General features: G+C 42.7%; 1 protein-coding gene and 1 long non-coding RNA gene across 3 annotated transcripts in view; one reads left to right on the top strand and one right to left on the bottom strand.

Annotated features, from left to right (window-relative positions):
• arb2a (ARB2 cotranscriptional regulator A) overlaps positions 1 to 17,528 on the bottom strand; it is a 91,478-nt gene that overhangs the window by 35,936 nt on the left and 38,014 nt on the right. The window contains exon 8 of the mRNA XM_088376773.1: positions 11,660 to 11,779. Within this exon, the coding sequence (XP_088232899.1) occupies positions 11,660 to 11,779 (120 nt within the window). The remainder of the gene's footprint in view (positions 1 to 11,659; positions 11,780 to 17,528) is intronic.
• Positions 408 to 5,641, top strand: LOC148397373 (uncharacterized). Of its 2 annotated transcripts, none has more exons than XR_015858785.1 (3): positions 408 to 498; positions 586 to 812; positions 5,270 to 5,641. It is a non-coding gene; the product is annotated as an uncharacterized LOC148397373 (long non-coding RNA). The 2 variants fall into 2 exon arrangements; XR_015858784.1 differs by having other exon boundaries at positions 408 to 504.

Here is a 17,528-nt window from a genome sequence, read left to right as displayed (position 1 = left end):
CATATCTAGCATACACACATCCAAGACAGTAACACACTGATTTTCTTCACTAACTACCCAGAGTTGGCATGCGGCTCGGCATTTCTCAAGTGCGATGCGCTGTGAGAATATTTGCAAAAGTTTCACTCACATCCTTAGACCGGAACTATTTGAGAGATTGTGAGCATGTAAAAGTTGAGTTCATTAGTAGCTATTGTTAAAAAAAAAGGTGTAACGGATAAAATAGTGGTAGCAACATCTCAAGTTGGATAAATTTTCACCTTGGCTGTGAATGAAGAGGGAGGAAGAAGCAAATGAGAAAATAACAAATGTGGAGGTGCCTGCTGCCACACATTAACGGCAAAACAGGTTTAGGTGTGTGTGCGTGTGTGTGTGAGAGGGGTCATCAAGGCTGCAGGAGGAGGATCTGAAGGATTAACTTCTAGAGCCACTCCAACCGTCCCTGAATGAGAAGCTACCATGCCAAAGATGGAAAACAGAATGGAAGAAAGTTACGGGGTAAAAGTGAGGAAAAAAGTTCTTCTTTGCTTTTATGTTTTTTTTTTTTTTAATGGTCCTTAATATTTGCTTTCTACTGTGCCACAGGGGGGGAGAAGACATTATTAAAGAAACAGGTTGTGTCATCCACATGTACTCAAGGGAACAAGGACATAAGAGAGGCAAAAATACAGGAGGCTGAAGGAAATTAATGGAAATATATAACCATCTGAAATTAACTTTTCATTGCCACTAGCCATGATTTTAAACAGCCTTTCTGGAAGAAAGAGACTTGAAGACATGTTACAAATTGGAGCGACTGAGAGGCTACCAAGGTAATTTGCCATATCAAGCGAACACTTTGCAGTTCTAAAGGCATTTACTTTTATAAACAATCGGATGACTGATTCAAAGATAAAATGGAGCAAATTACTTGGATGCTGTTAAGTATTCAAAATGAATTTGTCAAGTGAAACCCAAAGGGGACAAAAATAATATGTGGATTTGATTTTAATTATGTAACTTTTTTTTTTACTAATAATTTCATTTTATAGTTTTATTTTACCATTTCTGTTGATATTGGATATATATATATATATATATATATATAATTTATGTGTGTATTGCTGATTAAAATTTGCTTGTGAGTAGTAAAGTTGCTTGAGAGTAGTGCGAGGGACACTCATACACAGTATCTACTGCCATACATATTTCACTATAAAGTATATTATTAATCTTAAAAAAAAGCAATTAAATCAAAGTGGTATAGCGCCTGAAGCTATGAGGACTGTCATTTCTGCTGGAAATGCCACAGAAGATTACAGCTAGGTTTGTGGATTCCATCAACCCCCTTTTTGATTAGGGAGTCAATTATTTCTCATTACTGAAGATGCTATTTCTGAAAAAGACCTTGTCAGTCAATCATGCAAAAAGTCCTCGAAAAGCGTGAATAAACCATTAAAGCGAGGGAGGCGCATCAGGGGAGGAGGGGGGGGGGCTGTTGGAGGAAAGCAAGCTGACCCCTTTCCTCACCCAAACTCCAACTTGTAGTCAAATTACCTTTTTAACTATTACACCTCTGTCAGGTCTTTGTCGGCGTATGGTAATTCCAGCTTCCGATGGAGGACATTTGAAAGGAAAACAGTATATTTATTAGTTTATCTCACACAAATGCATTTAGGCAGAAGGAATGCGGTGATTATCTTGTCATTTTATCGTTGTTTGTCTAAGTGTGAGTGAGCATGTGTGTGTGTGAGAGCCATGGACGATTCCCGGCAACTTGATATTTTCTGTGCATATGATCAAATGGGAATGCATACATATATACGGCATAAATGTATTTATTTGTATATGTATGGATGCGCGTTAGTGCGAATGTGTGTGCACGACGCCGATGGCACATTTCTCCCGTCGTCTTTGTTCTGTGTTGGCTTTGACACCTCAAAACAAAAGCGCCACTTCAAGTCGTCCAACCCCATCCGCACGCTGCCTGGATGGGAGCTGCCAATTAGCACTATCAAAACACCCCACATCATCTGTCTGCTCACCAAGAATAAAAATAATAATAATAGGGGGGAATCGCATTATGCAGTGGCCATGAGGAAACGGCGCACGCGTGCAGAGTCACAAAAGTTGTATAAAAGCACTAGAAGAGGGAAGGATGCTTACTTTGCAAATCCCCAAAGTGTCAAGTTCTATATCAGTCTTTTTTTTTTTGACTAAACAATGCAGTCGCTCCCGTCCACTCGTTCCTTCCTACCTTTGTTTAACGTCATGCTCGGTGAGCAGTGTTTGGCGTCAAGCGGGCAAGCCAGACACTGCCGCGTGACCCAAGGGACCGAGGGCCAACCTGGGCAGCGAGACGAGGAGGGGCTACTTGGCTGTCACAGAGAGTCAGTCGGTCTCTGCGGGTTAAGGGTGAGCGCAAGTGTCTGGAAGACGACTTGTCGCTCCTCTCCAGCCCTTTTCATTAGCCTGCGGACCTGCGTTCAGCTAGAAGAAATGGCGGCTGCGAAGGCGGGAGGAAGGGAGACGGGGAGGGGGGGCTCGGAGCAGAGCGCAGGCCCCGGTGGCCACCGGAGACGTGCTGCCTGCCTGTCTGAAAGCAAGTCCGTGTCATCCATTACAGACTGGAGGACTGTTTTTTTCGAACAACACGCAAGACACACATTTTTACAAACAGACTCGTTTTGGATGCCGGAGAGGAGACGGGTAGCAAAGGACAGGCAGTGCCCCCTAGTGTTTGACAGAAACCAGACCAAACAAACTGGCCGCAACTCGACGCGTCAAGACACTGGACGCAAAGCGACACTTAAGGAGGGAAGGTAGCGAGTGGCGAGGAGGTCAGAACACAAGTGGCATCGCATGAGCGATAGCGGAAGCGCCGGGGAATTGGGAAGGGAGGGACATAAGTTCAGGAGTTGGTGTATCCAATATGTTCTCCAAGCATGTTCTTCAAAGGTACTGCAAGCTCAGGACGTGTTCCTTTGCCTTCCCTGGATGTGCATTTATGACACCCTAATTGGAGTTTTTGCACAATTAAACACCCGACAAAAACAAGTGGACACATTGACACCGTGAGCTTAATGCTAACAATGAATGGAAAACCCTATTGAGCGGCTCGAATAAACTAGCATTAGAAAGCAAACACAATGCTCACAGGCATATATTCTTCCTAGCCTGTGAAAAATGAGTACGTGTACCTCTATTTCTACCCCGAAGAGGCCACAGACGCAACAGCAGGTTTACTTTTATTAAACCTAACACATTTTTAATTTACTTGAAACAAATTACATTTCTGGTTGTTCTTTTAAGTTATAATTAAAGTTCAGTATTGTTAGTTCAACAAATACTAAAGTATAAAATTAGTGAATATTATCATTACTACTATTTTAATATGAAAAATAGACGTGATTATTATTTGTTTCTTCAATTCCAGCAAATTTGGAGCATATTTAGCTTCTCCGTGGCTCGATCTGTACGATCCTCCCTCTCTCTACCTTCCTTTTGACTCTTTTACAACCCTCATCGTATTTCACACCACATAAAGCCCTAAAATGGCGCATAAAACAGTTCATCTCCTTTCACTCTCAGCTTTCTGGGCTTAAAAAATTAAATATGTTTTACCGCAAGTACATAACTAAAACGCCCTACGGAAGAGGGGGGGAAAAGTGCCATAAAGAATTTAAACAAAGGCTTGCCATAAGTAATGGAGGATATAGATCAGCTCAGAGACAAAGTCGGGAATTGCAAGCAGCCAAAAGTGATTGAGGGACCTTTTTTTTTCCTTTGCTGTCAATCACTTTTCAAATTAAACAAAAAAAGAACGCCACTGAAACGTATATACAAACAAATCCATGAGCGCACGCAAATTGAGGTCGCGCATTGATGCCGAGGGATCAGAGTTCAGGCAAGCGCTGAATATGACAAAGCAGATGTAAGCGGAATAGCAAAAGAGCACTAAGACGGTTTCAACTTCAACCCTGAAGTCACCGAGTTCATTGACATTTGCACCTCGCTGTTCCTCACAGCCTTTCACAAAAAGTCTTAAGACGTCTTCTACTTTCAGCTCAGAGTGAAACCGGTCACAATCGTAAGGGAGCTCGAACGTGAGGAATTCAAGCCTTGCCCACGCGGCAATTTGCAAATGCATGTGCCCAAAGCATTCCTCTTGTGTATCCAAAGTGTTCTTAAGGAAAAATTAGCAAGGAGGGGGAGGGAAAAATGACAAGTGACAAGCGATTCATTGGAGCTGTCAACATGTCATCTGTGGCACATTCAAAGCTGGCGTCAAGCGAGCGTATTCCCTCGCTGGTGAAGGTGACCTGGGTCATAACCATCTGACTCACCCAGACACAGCAGGTGAACGCCTGGAAATGCCACAATGAGAAGAATGGAAAGCCGGCTCCAGAAAAAAAAGGATGAAAATGCAAATAACACAACAGAGGGGAGGGTAAAAAAGCAACAATACTTTTTTCTTTTTTTACGGCACAATATGTCATTTGCATTTTCCGAGTTGAATTCAAATAAGCTGTCATATAATACGCAAAGATCTTGTTGAGAGTTTGCAAAAAAGTATCGCAATTGGACAACAGGCTAATATATTGGCTGAAGCTGAACTAACTGATGTTTGGATAACGAAGGGGGGAGACTAATACGAACTATTAAAAATATTTATGGGACAAAGAGGTGATCAAAAACCAAGAGCGTCGACCAGAAGCTCAATTGCGACCTCACTGAAAACGCAAACTGACGCCACAGAGACATGTCGCCGAAATCAACGGCGGCGTCGAAGGCTTGTTTGAAATGAATGACGGCGTGAAGGAGGTCAGAAGGAGAGAAGAGGGAAGAGAGCGGGACCTTGCCTCGGAGGCTACGAGCCGAGGGGAAGCTGGAGAGCGGCAGACAAAGCGGCACGCTGGAACAAAGAGAAGAGGTGCATTGTGGGGCTTTGAGCCCTGTGCTGCCATGGCGGAGTAGCAAACAACGTACATTGAAACACTATTTGATCATATATATAGTAACACAATTAACCATTAACACCCGCCCAAAAAAAATATAAATATAAAAATAAAATATATATATATAAAAAATACATATATTTATCTTTTTAAAGACTTTTATAAAGATTAAAAATCGGATAATCAGAAATTATGCTGATTATTTTGGAGAACTGTCCGCAGGAAATGTACGAAAAATGTTTAAGGTAAATTTTTCCATCCATCCTCTTTGACATGACATTCTTTTTTATCATCCCTTCCTCTTTCCGCATCCCTCTCTCTTCTTCCGCCAGGTTTGCTGAACTAGAGCTGCAGCTGAACTCTGGGTAGCACTGTCTCCAGGAAAACAACAAAAAAAAAAAGTGATCAATGTGAGAAGGCACGAGGCGCTCATGGACAGGCCAATCAATGGTGGAAAGAACCTTGCCCAGAGCCTTATGCAAATGGAAGCACGTCCCGTAACCTCGGGAGTGAACATGCGCACTAGATCAATGGGACGAGGGTAGGACCTTACAGCGAGATTGGTCCAAGCCAGTAAATATGTAATGATGAATCCCTTAAGATTTCAATGAACTCGTACGAACGAGCATAGCTTCTTACATTACAAAGTGGTGCCAAAAAAAAAAAAAAAAGATTACTAATGCTGAAAAGAATTAGATATGACAGGGATTGGGACGGTCAAGAACAATCCTTTGAGCCTTGAGAAGAGATTGCTATTTCACTTCCTCTTGTCGACAAAGAAAAATAAGACGACAACAAGAGAGAGGCTTATGAATGGTCCTCTCAATAATACTTGTCGGGATGAGTTTCTATTACATCGCCATGGTAACAAGAGTGTGTTTTGACAAACAAACTAAGGAGAGTGCTTGGACTACATAGCCAAGATGCTCAGATATTACAAATGATCTTTTTCCTCCATAATAAAGCACATTGCATATATTTGATTAATAATGGCGGTGCCAATGATTTCAGTTAGTTTCCCTTCGAGTAGGAACTGTGCATGAGACTTTTGGTAACACAAACTAAGTCCAAAAAGAGACACTAGGTCATAAATTCAGTGCTATCCAAGAAGTTGGAGACATATAAATACATTTTAAAAAACAGATAGAGACAATGGAAACAAAACATGGAAGTGATTCCCGAGGCGTATTGACCGTTGCTAGCTTCTAGTGAAGAGCAGCGAGGCCATGTCTGCCTCTAGGAAATGAACCCAAGTCAAAAAGCTGCATCAAAACACAACAAACTGTGAACTGGCATCAAGTTGGCGAGTTTATAAACACTGTGAATGCAATTAAAGAGATGGCATTGAGTTTGGAATTGCCCTTGATGGTTGGAAGTGTCAGACGATCTATGAAAGCCAAAATGAAGAAAACTAAACTCAATGTAAAATAACAACAACGATGAATATAAATACGTACAAACAATTTGTAAGACTTCTAGTTTCTGCGGAAAAGTTGACAGAATGGATTCTAAACAAACAAATGCTCCCAGCCACTACTTCAGGAAATACATACAGAGTAAAAGAAAAGAAAGGACCAACATCTATGTTATTATTGACTCAAATAATTCAAATATGGACAGCATTCAAAATCACGTGCACGCTAACGACGCGCATTGATACTTTTTAATGAACCTTGATTTTCTTGTAAGCACACATGTCACAAAATAGGCTCAATTAAAAAAACAAATTCAACACAAAACACCCAATGCGCAATCGGCGACAATATTGAAAGAAATGAGCGCAACCCCCCTCTCCACACATTTCTCGCCCGGGCTCGGCGCTCCAAATGTAATCTAGAAAGCAAGGAAGCTCCCAAAACATAGAGAGAAACACCAACAAAGGTGAGCATAATGGCGTTGTATTGAAGGGAATACTTCACAAAGCCTATTGTGCGAGTATCCTTTTCAGGCGGCAAACCCGCTGTAATTTGCTCTGCGTCATCTGCCTCTAGTCACAATGCAGCACTACAGCTTTGAAATGGATGGCAAATGAAGGCCATTTGTACATAATCACAGCAGATAGAAGAATTCACAAGCCCTACAATGTGTTGTTGAGGTAAAAAGAAAGACCTTGGTCTATCTGTGGCAGGCGGCATTGGCGAGCTTTGGCGAGGGAGCTCTTTTCTCCAGAAACAAGCAAATCAATTCAAATCAAATCAGCTTGCAAGCCGTGACATTTAAACAGTTCAATTTACATCCTTATGTTAAGAGGAGAGCCGCTCTCCAAGATGCCTATTCATTCGCCGGGAAATTAGACGTCTATATTTCACGCGGTTAATAGAGCAAATATGCCGGAGCGGCGGCGGTGGCGGCGGCGAGGAAGAAACCGCGTCTTTTTTCGCGGCGTACAAAGGGCTCGGCGTGTATGTCATTATGAGCGACGCACAAAAAAAAAAAAAAAAACTGAGGGGAGAATATACATAATATAGACGAGACTGGAACGTATTCAGGCTCGGGCGACACACACAGTTGTTCTCGGTGTCTGTCCTGAGGGCTGCTGTCCCGCTGCGAGGGCCGGCAGCCACTTTTGTCATGGTGGTCCTTTTGTTTCACATCAAACAAAACGCCACAGCTTTGCATATGGCTCCACTAATTTCTGCTAGTGCGCCCCAGTCATTTATCATCGCCTCTCACCCTCTCCTCCTCTTTTTCTTCCTTCCCTAATGTGGTTGTGAGAGCTGCTAACCACCAAGCTGTTGTGTTTAGGATGATTCAGGCTTCTCCGGGCGACCATTTACATGCGTGGAAATGCAAACACGGGCGCACGTACGTAAGCCCGCAGACTAGAACAAGACGGACACACAGACGCATCAGAACACACGGAAACGACACAATGCCACAAGCTATTGAGATTCAAAAAAAAAAAAAAAGGAACAAGACATCTCTTTAGCCCTTTCCTGAAGCAATGGACATGATAGCACTCTAGAGTTTAGAGGGTGGTTGAGATGTGCATATAAACACAAAATGAAGAGATTTTCTATTAGTCCAAGTACTGTATCTTATTTCAGTTTGCTTTTTTTTTTTTCAGTGGCATAACATGGTTCTTTAAAATGGAATTAAAAGATTTTCATACAACCAATATTCAATTTTGGCTGGATTTAACAATGTGTTAAATTGTTTAGAAACGTATACAGTAGTTCTGATATGTATACTTAAGGAAACAAAATGGTACAAAAATATATTTTTATTAGCAGTAAGAGAGGAAAAAAATGGAATGAAAAAGTTTATTGACGGCCTATTGCGGTCGAGATTTAAAAGGAAAAGCTACCTTTAGACATTGGGAATTATTCTGTGTTTTCTTTCGTTCGGTACATTCACCTTGTGAGGAATAAACCTATTTGCAGTCTGACTGGGATCTGTATCGTGTTTTAAAAAAATAAAACATCACTTTCATGACTGTGCATTGAGTGGCCAGCTTAGTACCAGGTGGTGCAAAAAACACAGGAAGAAGCTTGGAAATGGGCAACTTCCGACAAAAAGACATTCAGGAGGGGAAAAAAAGGCTTAATTTAATATTTTGAGTGTTTCCCGGAAATTTTCACGACAAGTTCATTAATCTGGACTTTGTTGAAAGACTTCATTGTTAAGCTTTGTGTCTTCCATGACTCAATTAATTTTCGATGTCCTGATTAGATAAAGACATACTTTGATAATTACGTAAGGAAATGAAGATGTTGTAGGGGTCCAAAAAGTCCAAAAATCGTAATCAATAAATGATTACAAATGAAATCCCTGTCGCAATTAAACAAAGGCAGGAAGGGGAATAGAAGCGCGAGTGTTTTCACTGCCCGCTGTTACCATGCCGGTCATGAAGCGAGAGTCCTGCACGGAGGGCAGAGTTGGCCCGGCTGCTGCCCCGAGGGTCACCCCGACTGGGTGAAGGAGGCTCCGGAAGGACAAAAGAAATGCAAACAAAAAAGAAAAAAAAAAAAGGGGAGAGGGCGACAAGAGGAAAGAAAACAGTGTTGCTAAGTACAACCAAGTTGTCTAACTGTTTTGCTAACGGCGTTCTCTACAAAACATCGACACTTGTTCACTTTGTACGCATCAAGTGCGGATGAATCATTTAAAAAAAATGGATGGATGGTGGCACCAAGAGATTTGGCCGGTTTTGTCGGACTTGTACGAGGTACGCTCATTTCAATACTTGCAGCTGCTGACTAGTTGGCACCCACACACTTGTGTGCAAAGAGACAGATGCCTTCTTATATAACATCTTATATAAGGCTACCACATCCTTTCCAATAAGACTGCTCGCTTTTTTTTTTTTTTTGAGCAGAGCACATAGGTTAGAGTGGGACAGGCAACTCTTCCGGAACACGACCGCCGCCAACACGTCTAAGCTCACTCCTGGCGATGAGGATGGATGAAAAGACAAGATACAGATGGCGGACTCCTCGGTTTCTGTGGTTCTGTCGCCGAGATCGCTATTTATTTATTTTTTTATGTGAAACTCATCAGAAAATGGAGCTAAACAAACACATTTTTAGGTGAAGCCAACTCTGGCTTCTCTGGAATAGCCGCCAGTCAATCAAATATAGAACCAGAAAACCAATCACACGTTACAGAATCTCACATTAACACGAAACACGGCTAACGCTTTGCGTATATTCCATAAAAAATAGTATTAATGAAATAGATTTTTATATTTTTAATAATAAATATTATTAATTATATTTTTGTGTGAGATTTTGTACTAAATCCTCATGACAATCATGAAAGGAAAAAAGAAGAGCTGCAACAGCTAACCGAAATGGAAAGAAGGAAAACGCGCAAGGGTAAAAGGGTGAATGAACGATGGCGGGTGGTGGTGAGGGGGGGGTTCGCAGAAAGAGCAAGCAGCCTTTTGCCCCGTAGCTTCTCTTCCTGCACTAGCAGTCAAAGGCAGTTAGCTCCTCTTTGATGTTTCCATAATTAGTCCGTACGCAGTGTTTTTAAAACAAAATCAAATTGCAATGAAACACTTGAGCGCGCCACACAGGGGTTAACATGCTCCGGAGCATGGGGGGGAGGGGGCGAGCGGGAGAAATTAACAGCGGGCCCTTTTGATAGGCTTGATCAGAAATGTATTTATTAACTGCAAAGGGGAGCAGTAATTAACCCGAAGACAGCTTGTTTTCTCTGGGTCTTCTCATGTGTCGAACGGTTCATCCCGCAAGGCTCTGCACTCACACACACATACACACACTCTTCCCATCCCATCCCGCTGGACCAATTTCTCCTCAATTAAGTAGCTGGTGTATGTGTGCTAGTGTGCGCTTATAAGTGCATGATGTAGAAAACGAGTTGCTTGAAATCTTGCGTATTTCGTGCATGTGATCTTTCCGCCCAGCAAGGCTGGAGCGCATTTGGCTAAAAATGTCAAAGAGATCGGGGAGAGCTGCCACCGTGTATCCGCTTTCCCAATTAGTTTCAGGTTGGAAGGAATGGCAACAATAATAGACAACAGAAGGTGGTAAGGGCTCCAGGGAAACCTGGCGCTGGCATTTACCAACACTGTCACTTAAAATGAACAAAGGATATCTTTCAGCTCTTTGTCTTGATGTTATCATCCCCATACCGCAGGAGCTGTATGTAATGTATTTATATACACGCGTGTGCCGGCCGGCCGGCCTGCGTGTGGCTGATTTAACAGGGTTCTCGCTTGACAAGGACATTACTTAAAAGAATCCAGCAAGAACCTCGCAAAATCCTTTAAACACCCCGAGATGCTGAATGTGGGAAGGGATACAAAGGGAAAGAACAGCGATTGGTCGCCGCACAGTCCAAAAAGCCCAAGAGATTGTCGCCGACAAAACAAGGCATGAATATTTAGCAGCCAAATTAAAATGACAAAATACTAGGGAGAAAAGAATAGGCCAGGTAAAAAGATAAGGGATGAAATATTTCTGAAATCACCAGTGGGACAAGTAACCACCTTCAGTCCCCGACTGATTATCTGGCTCACATTGCAGAGAAGAACATGCAGTTCATAGTTTTGGTTCAAAATACATCTATCTTTGGTGACACCAATCCTGGAACTTTTTTGACACACCTAAGCCAACATAGACCAGTGAGTTCATCAAGAACTTCATTCCAGGAACTTTTCCGACACACCACATAGACCAGTGAGTTGATCAAGAACTTAGCAGAAACATTCAGCATATTATTCCTACTCCATGTCGGGAGATGGAGCCCGTCACGGCTGACTAGTGAAACATGTCAGCCATGTAAATGACTCGATCACGTCTTCTCCTAACATTTTTCAATACACCTCAAGGCTGAGGAATCAGGATGTCAGTAACAGTAGCAGTCTTTTGCCATCCTGACAGAATTTATTGGAGGCGATCAATTCTTGATCTAGTGGTTGAATGGAGCCCAAGGACAGGACAAAACAAATTACTAATTGAACAAGTGCTCCACTACGTGACTGCCTCAAGTGTCTGCAGTTGGTATGGCTATTAATGGTTATATTATGCGATTACTGTCGCTACTTAATTTGCAGGTTTTTTTCCCCTCCAAGGTTATTTTTTATCCAGACGTTTTGAGTCCCGTCACTTAAACACCATCGTACAATTAAAGTTGTCGTGTGCTGTAAAATGTGATGATCATGTTGTGTAGATATTCATATGTTGAAATAACTTTTTAGTGAGCGATTAAGAATGTGAAGCAGGAGCACAAAATAAATAAAAAAAACCACTGACCAGCTCTACAAAAGACAGCCCTCCATAGCTGTGGGCCACGATGAAGACATGCTTGGCTGCAGCTTTGGCCACAAAGTGATCCCACACGTACAGCACGTGTTCCTCGGAGGAAGCGTTCTCCTGCAAAAACGCAAACAGACTTTTTACAAGCTTTGACAAAGCGGGTGACTCGTGAGCCGAACAGCAATCCAAATGTTATGCTACAGTAAAAGACAACAGAAGAGCAATAGAAAAGTGGTGCTAGCCTGAGGAGATATCTATAAAGAGCCACTCTTTAGTCAATCAATAAGTCTTGCATATTGCAAATGCCCTAAATGTAAAACTCAATAAGCTTAGAGAGGTAACGTTTAAATCTTAATTTGTAACGGGTTGCTCAATCAATGGCCTATCTCGACGCCAGTGGCGACCACACGGGAAGACGCTTGGGAAGGTCAAACGAAAAACAATGGACGCCACATACATGTCAAGAAATAAAACATGAGTCATCACACTCAAAATGGCCGCGCACATTTTACCTTGGCCAGCACGTATATTGCGAGCAAGTGGGTATGTTTAATTAAAAAGAGATGTAAACACTTATCCGGGGGGCCGCAAGCGACGAATAATAGTAAAAGGAGACGAGTGAAAAGGGCATCCATTAATGAACTTGGGACATTGATTCGAGACTTTGATTTCCTATCAAAGTGTCTGCCTGGCAATAAAAGTAAACCACACATTCCTGCACAACACACACAAGGGAAAATATGTATGCTTAAATCACGGGAGTAACCTGGACGGCCGCTGGAATGGACTGAATATGAGCGAACATATATTTCCTTTAATTAGTTACAGAGCTCAAGGCTTGAAAATAACTATTTCTTTGAGAAGCAATTTTGCTAATCAATGACTTCATTTGAGGAGCAACTTTGTAATTTTTGGGAGCAATTTGACCCAGAGACCTAAAGCAATGATTTTATTATGAGCTTATAGCAGAAGACACTAACTCATTCACTGCCATTGGATATGGACGGCAAAGATTCATTTTACCTAGGATTGAGTTAACGTTGCGTTATTTCTCAGTAAGGGAAATGTCAGAGGTCAAACTGCCTTGAGGAAAATTCAAGGATGTCCAACTGTCATATTATTTTATTTTTATATTTTATTTAAATTTTTTAAAATATTTATTTTTATATATTTATTTTAAATTTAGTTCCATGCAATTAAATTCCATTTTCACACAAGCGTACATTAGGAAAGTAGTCCAAGTCAACCAAGTGGACTTCTTTGCTGTAAAGGGCATACAATATTCACATCAAAAGCGAAACACCCAAGTGTACATTTTCTACTAATTACGGCTCATCACAAAATCCCATTAATTTCTCTACGAGGAAAAAGCCCTTTTCCCTCAGTGTAATTTCTCTTTGTGCAAAACTTTGTGCACACCATTAGATGTGTTTTTGCTACTGCGATTGTCTGGAGGTAAATGAACCTGTCAGTGTGTTTGCGTTTGCCACTAGATTAGCACGAGGGAGGCCATCGTGTCAACACCCGCCTCGACTCGGCGGGTGTGATGCAAGAGCAGGCAACGAATGCTCCGGCCTGCCCTTCTGCCATCAGGGCTGTGAGTGTGTGTTGATATGTGCAGGCGGCGACAGAGATATCTGTCTGAAAGGCTGTGACATCAAAGTCTTTTGAAGCCTCGCCACTTTCCCCTCCGCCACGTCGCCCTTCATCAGACCGTTTTATGAACTCCTTCTAGCTTCTGCTACCTCTTGTTCTTCACCACCTCCTTTGTAATTGCGCCTGACACCAGCCAAGCCGGTCGCACGGCAAATTCATCCTCATTCGGAAAGATGGAGGCATTGTGTGTTTATTTTATTCATACGTAAATCATATAAAAGCTTCGTAATAGCAGCTGGAATGCTTCCGTTTCCATCGCCCGACGCATTTTTTTCTCTTCACCCTCAGCGGCACGCAACAGAGTGACTGACGACTACCTGGCATGGAAGCGTATAGTGAATGATCTAAACAACATTTGCATATTGCAATTATTTCCTGGGGTTAATTAGCTGCAGTGGAGCGCACCGCCCTGCGAGACCGGCCTCCTGTCATCGACTCGCTTATGCACACATAAATAAGTTAAAATTGTGTGTGTGTGCCAGGGCTGTCAGAAAAGTGTCCCAACTGCACACCTGTTGGCAGCATCCTTCAGCCATGACTGTCAAGGGAGAGTGAAGAAGGAAGTGTGCTGCTTGTGTGTTTACAGAGCGCACAGTCATCCATACTGTCCCCTCCCATGATATAAAAATACAATTCTGCTCCCAAGATAGCCTCTACTGCAGTAATATGAACAGAGATGGTATTAAGAACTACTAGATGGAGATAAAAACAACTCTATATGTGTTTCAAAGTGAAGTTCTAAACTGACTAGTCACAATATTAGGTAGGAGCGGACAACTAGGATCCAAGTTTTCAATTCCACCCTACGTAGTGGAAATCTGCAAATTGTTGTTTGACAAAACAATCAGGCTGCAACGATAACACACATTTAAGAAATAGTTTTGCAGCCCATGTTGAGTTTTCCAGCACTGTTACAAACCACGACATGATCGAGATAAAGTTGTTTTCAAAATAAAAGCTGGTGACTGTAAATCATCATCTGTCAACAAAAAATCGTCTGTGGTCGTCTATGGAGGTTTTTGATTTCAGTTTGTTATTAAAAGATCAGCACTGCATGTGCCTCGATCATATCTTCTAATATTGTTTTTGATTCAACTATGCTGCGGCATCTGTCCTCACTCAAATAAACATGTCATGAAATGAAAGAATCTCTTTCCAGTTCTTAGCCAATCCCATCCGGCAGATGAGCTCACGAACACAGTTTCTCGCAAGCTAACCCGGTCCGGTAAATGTGCCGTGTTTACTCTCTGTAATGAGAAGCAGGGACAATAAGAAAGAGGAAGGTACCGCCGCCGGACTAACAGCCCCCCAAACGCCAACACAAACCCGGAGTCGAAGCAACACAGGAAACAATGAGTCTAACAACAACACGCAACACACTCACAAACAAACACTTCAGACCTCCGTGCTACTCTTTCCACCTCCTCCTCTTCCGCCAGCAAAACCCAAACTGAGGAGGCACACATCTTGCCTTGTGTTCCAGAAGGATCAGACTTGCTCAAATTTGTTGCGTTCAGAAACTTTGTAGTCAGGAAAGACATTTGACTAAGAAAATAGCAGGAGGTGGGAATTCCTTCAGGATTGATGGAAGTTCCGTGGATCCATCCAAGGTTCTGCCTCCATCAGGCCACCTACAGAGAAAGTCTATCAGAAGCACCTGGCCTTCAATCTTTTTATCCGTCTTGAAGACATCAGCACATGATTATAAATGAGTAAAGTGCATAATTGCGATTGGCTAAGAGCAAAGATGTTATCCGTGAAGGAAAAAGGAAAATCGTTGACGTCTAGCCTGTTTTAACTTTCTTCTGGTCTCTGTTTTGTTCTTATTTACTTTACACGTTGCGAGTGGATGGCAGGGCTTTGCAAGAGAGGAAGAAAGGTAGAAGCAAATTAGCGGTAGAGATGTGAAAATGATGGCGGCATTGTGGGTAATTAACATGTATTGTAGCTGTGGCCAATTGGGAATAGAACGGTGTATGTGTGTGTGTTGGGTAATGCGGTGGACTAATAAGAAAAGGGAAAAGTGTGTCTGTAGGTGGGCTATTATTCTATACTTGACATCATATATGGATCAGTATAAGAGGAGGAAGAATGAGCGAGGAGGTGAAGGAAGGGTAAAAACTACAACGAGCAGATTAGCGTGCTCGGACTATACAATAAAACAACATGACCTTGACGGGGTCATTGTGCTCTGACAATATTTGCCAGCACATTGTTTCAAATCAATAACTCATTAACAAAGTACAAAGGAAGTTGCTGCGGGTTTGTGGGATTCTTTATTAGAAAAGAGGGGCTGCGGGCCAGAAAGGTCATCGCCGTGACATCTCGGCGAGCTTCGCGCCGCCGCTCGGCTTGTCAGGTGAAATTACCGCCAGCCATTAATTGACATCAGGCAAAAGGAGAGAGGGCAGGCAGACATGGCGCTGTTTGTTCCAGGATGACCCTGAGGTGTGCAGTGTATGTGTGTTTTTTTTTTCCTTTCTCTTTTCCAGGTCAGCCCGTATCCACAACGTGAGTGTGTGTCGAGACAGAGAGAGCTCAGTGGGTGGGGGGGAAAGAGGGAGGGAGGGAGGGGGGCAGCCAGGGAGGGCAGGATGGATGTGTTTGATGGTTGACCTAACTAGAAGATTGGGAGCAGGCAAGTGAGACCAGCTAGACTGTTTCTGCCTTGAGCAAACACACGCACACACACACACACAGGTACTAACACAAATACTTAAGCCTCATTTCCACCAAGCAGTATAATTTGTCTTAGCTCAGTAAAGTAGCCATTTTTCACATTCCCATCTGCAAAAGTTCTGAAGGGTAACGCCACAGACAAAGAGGGGGGGGGGGGGGGGGAAGAGTTTTACCTGTATTCAAGTGGGTCGGGACTGAATGAACCACTTGGTAGAAAAATGCCTTTAGATGTGCTTTTGTACAAGCTAAAAGAGCTCCAACAGTGGATAATTAAAGTGTGGTTAAAAAAAAAAACGGCTCCCTCGCAACAACACTGGCACCACAAAGAGCCCGATGCAGACAAACAAAGGTCAAAGCTGTGACTCGATAATCACAGAAAAACACACAGCGGCTACACGCATGGCATACAGCCAATTTGTTCCTCCGAGCGAGCGGGTAGGCTGCCCTCCAGCTTTGGCCGTTGACCTTTCCTTTGACCCCTTCCAGAGGTTAATCAAGTCCCTACCTGTCCTTGGGTGTGCTCGGCCTTACCTCTTGGCATGATCACAGGTCAAAGCTCAAATAAATCCCGTCGGTTTAATGACTTTGGGGCAACGGGTTGGTGTTTGCTGATGAGAGAGAACTGGGTCAAAAATCTATATACTACAAAAAAAAAAAAATCCTGTAGTGCTCACATGATGTTGTGACAAGTGTGTTCACGTCTTTGTGTGAATGCATTAGGGAATTGTCAAGTGTGTAGTGAAGAAATTAGAGTTCAGATGCTAAACCAGGGACAAGACAGAGGTCTAACCTGGGTTAGGTGGAAGTCTGGAGAGGTATTTTAAAAGAAGAAAGATTTTGTGGAAGCGAGAGGGGGTCGTACAAGATGGGAGGGGCCAAAATGTTGAGCAAAATAGAATTTAACTCAACAGAATCCACATATAAATACATGATATATCTTTTTTCTTTCATATGTATATGTATATAAAAAATGTATATAAGTGGTAAGACAGATGAGGCTGTTTTTTTGGGTCCCCTTTGCTCTTTCCCCCCGCCCCTTCTACTTTTCCAGGGCCTATTGGCCTAATCCCAGCCAGCCAGCCTTGGGTGAACTCTTTGGAAGCTTCTTAAGCCTATGAATGTGCCTTTTGTTCCTGCCATTCCTCCGCTTGGCTGACAGAAAATAGCTAACTGGATTACTGCTAAAATTCAGAGTAAAGTGAACTCCCAAACTTCTATATGTGCTAAGAAAGCGCCAGCCACCTCCCTCCCTCCCTCCCTTGCCCGCCTGCCCCTCCCTCTCCTCATCAGCATCCCACTTTCTATATCCTCCCATCCCTCCTTACGCCATCAAACGTGCCCCCTAAACATGGGCTGCTAGTGTGTGATCTGACGCAGGAGGAGAGAAGAGGGATTAGATAAGGTTGAGGGGTTGCAAACTATGGACCCTAAGGCTAAAGAGTAGGAACCTTAAAAGCAGTAAAGAACTTATTAATGGGTGTAAGGAAGCATATGAATCACTTCAGCGTTATTAGCCGTGCTCATTGTAGAA

This window comes from Syngnathus floridae, chromosome 5, assembly GCF_059516105.1.
Source record: "Syngnathus floridae isolate MCC-2025c chromosome 5, RoL_Sflo_1.0, whole genome shotgun sequence".
NCBI classification, from domain to species: Eukaryota; Metazoa; Chordata; class Actinopteri; order Syngnathiformes; family Syngnathidae; genus Syngnathus; species Syngnathus floridae.
The sequence above is the reverse complement of the archived record's forward strand: the minus strand, read 5'-3'. Positions and strand labels throughout refer to the sequence as shown.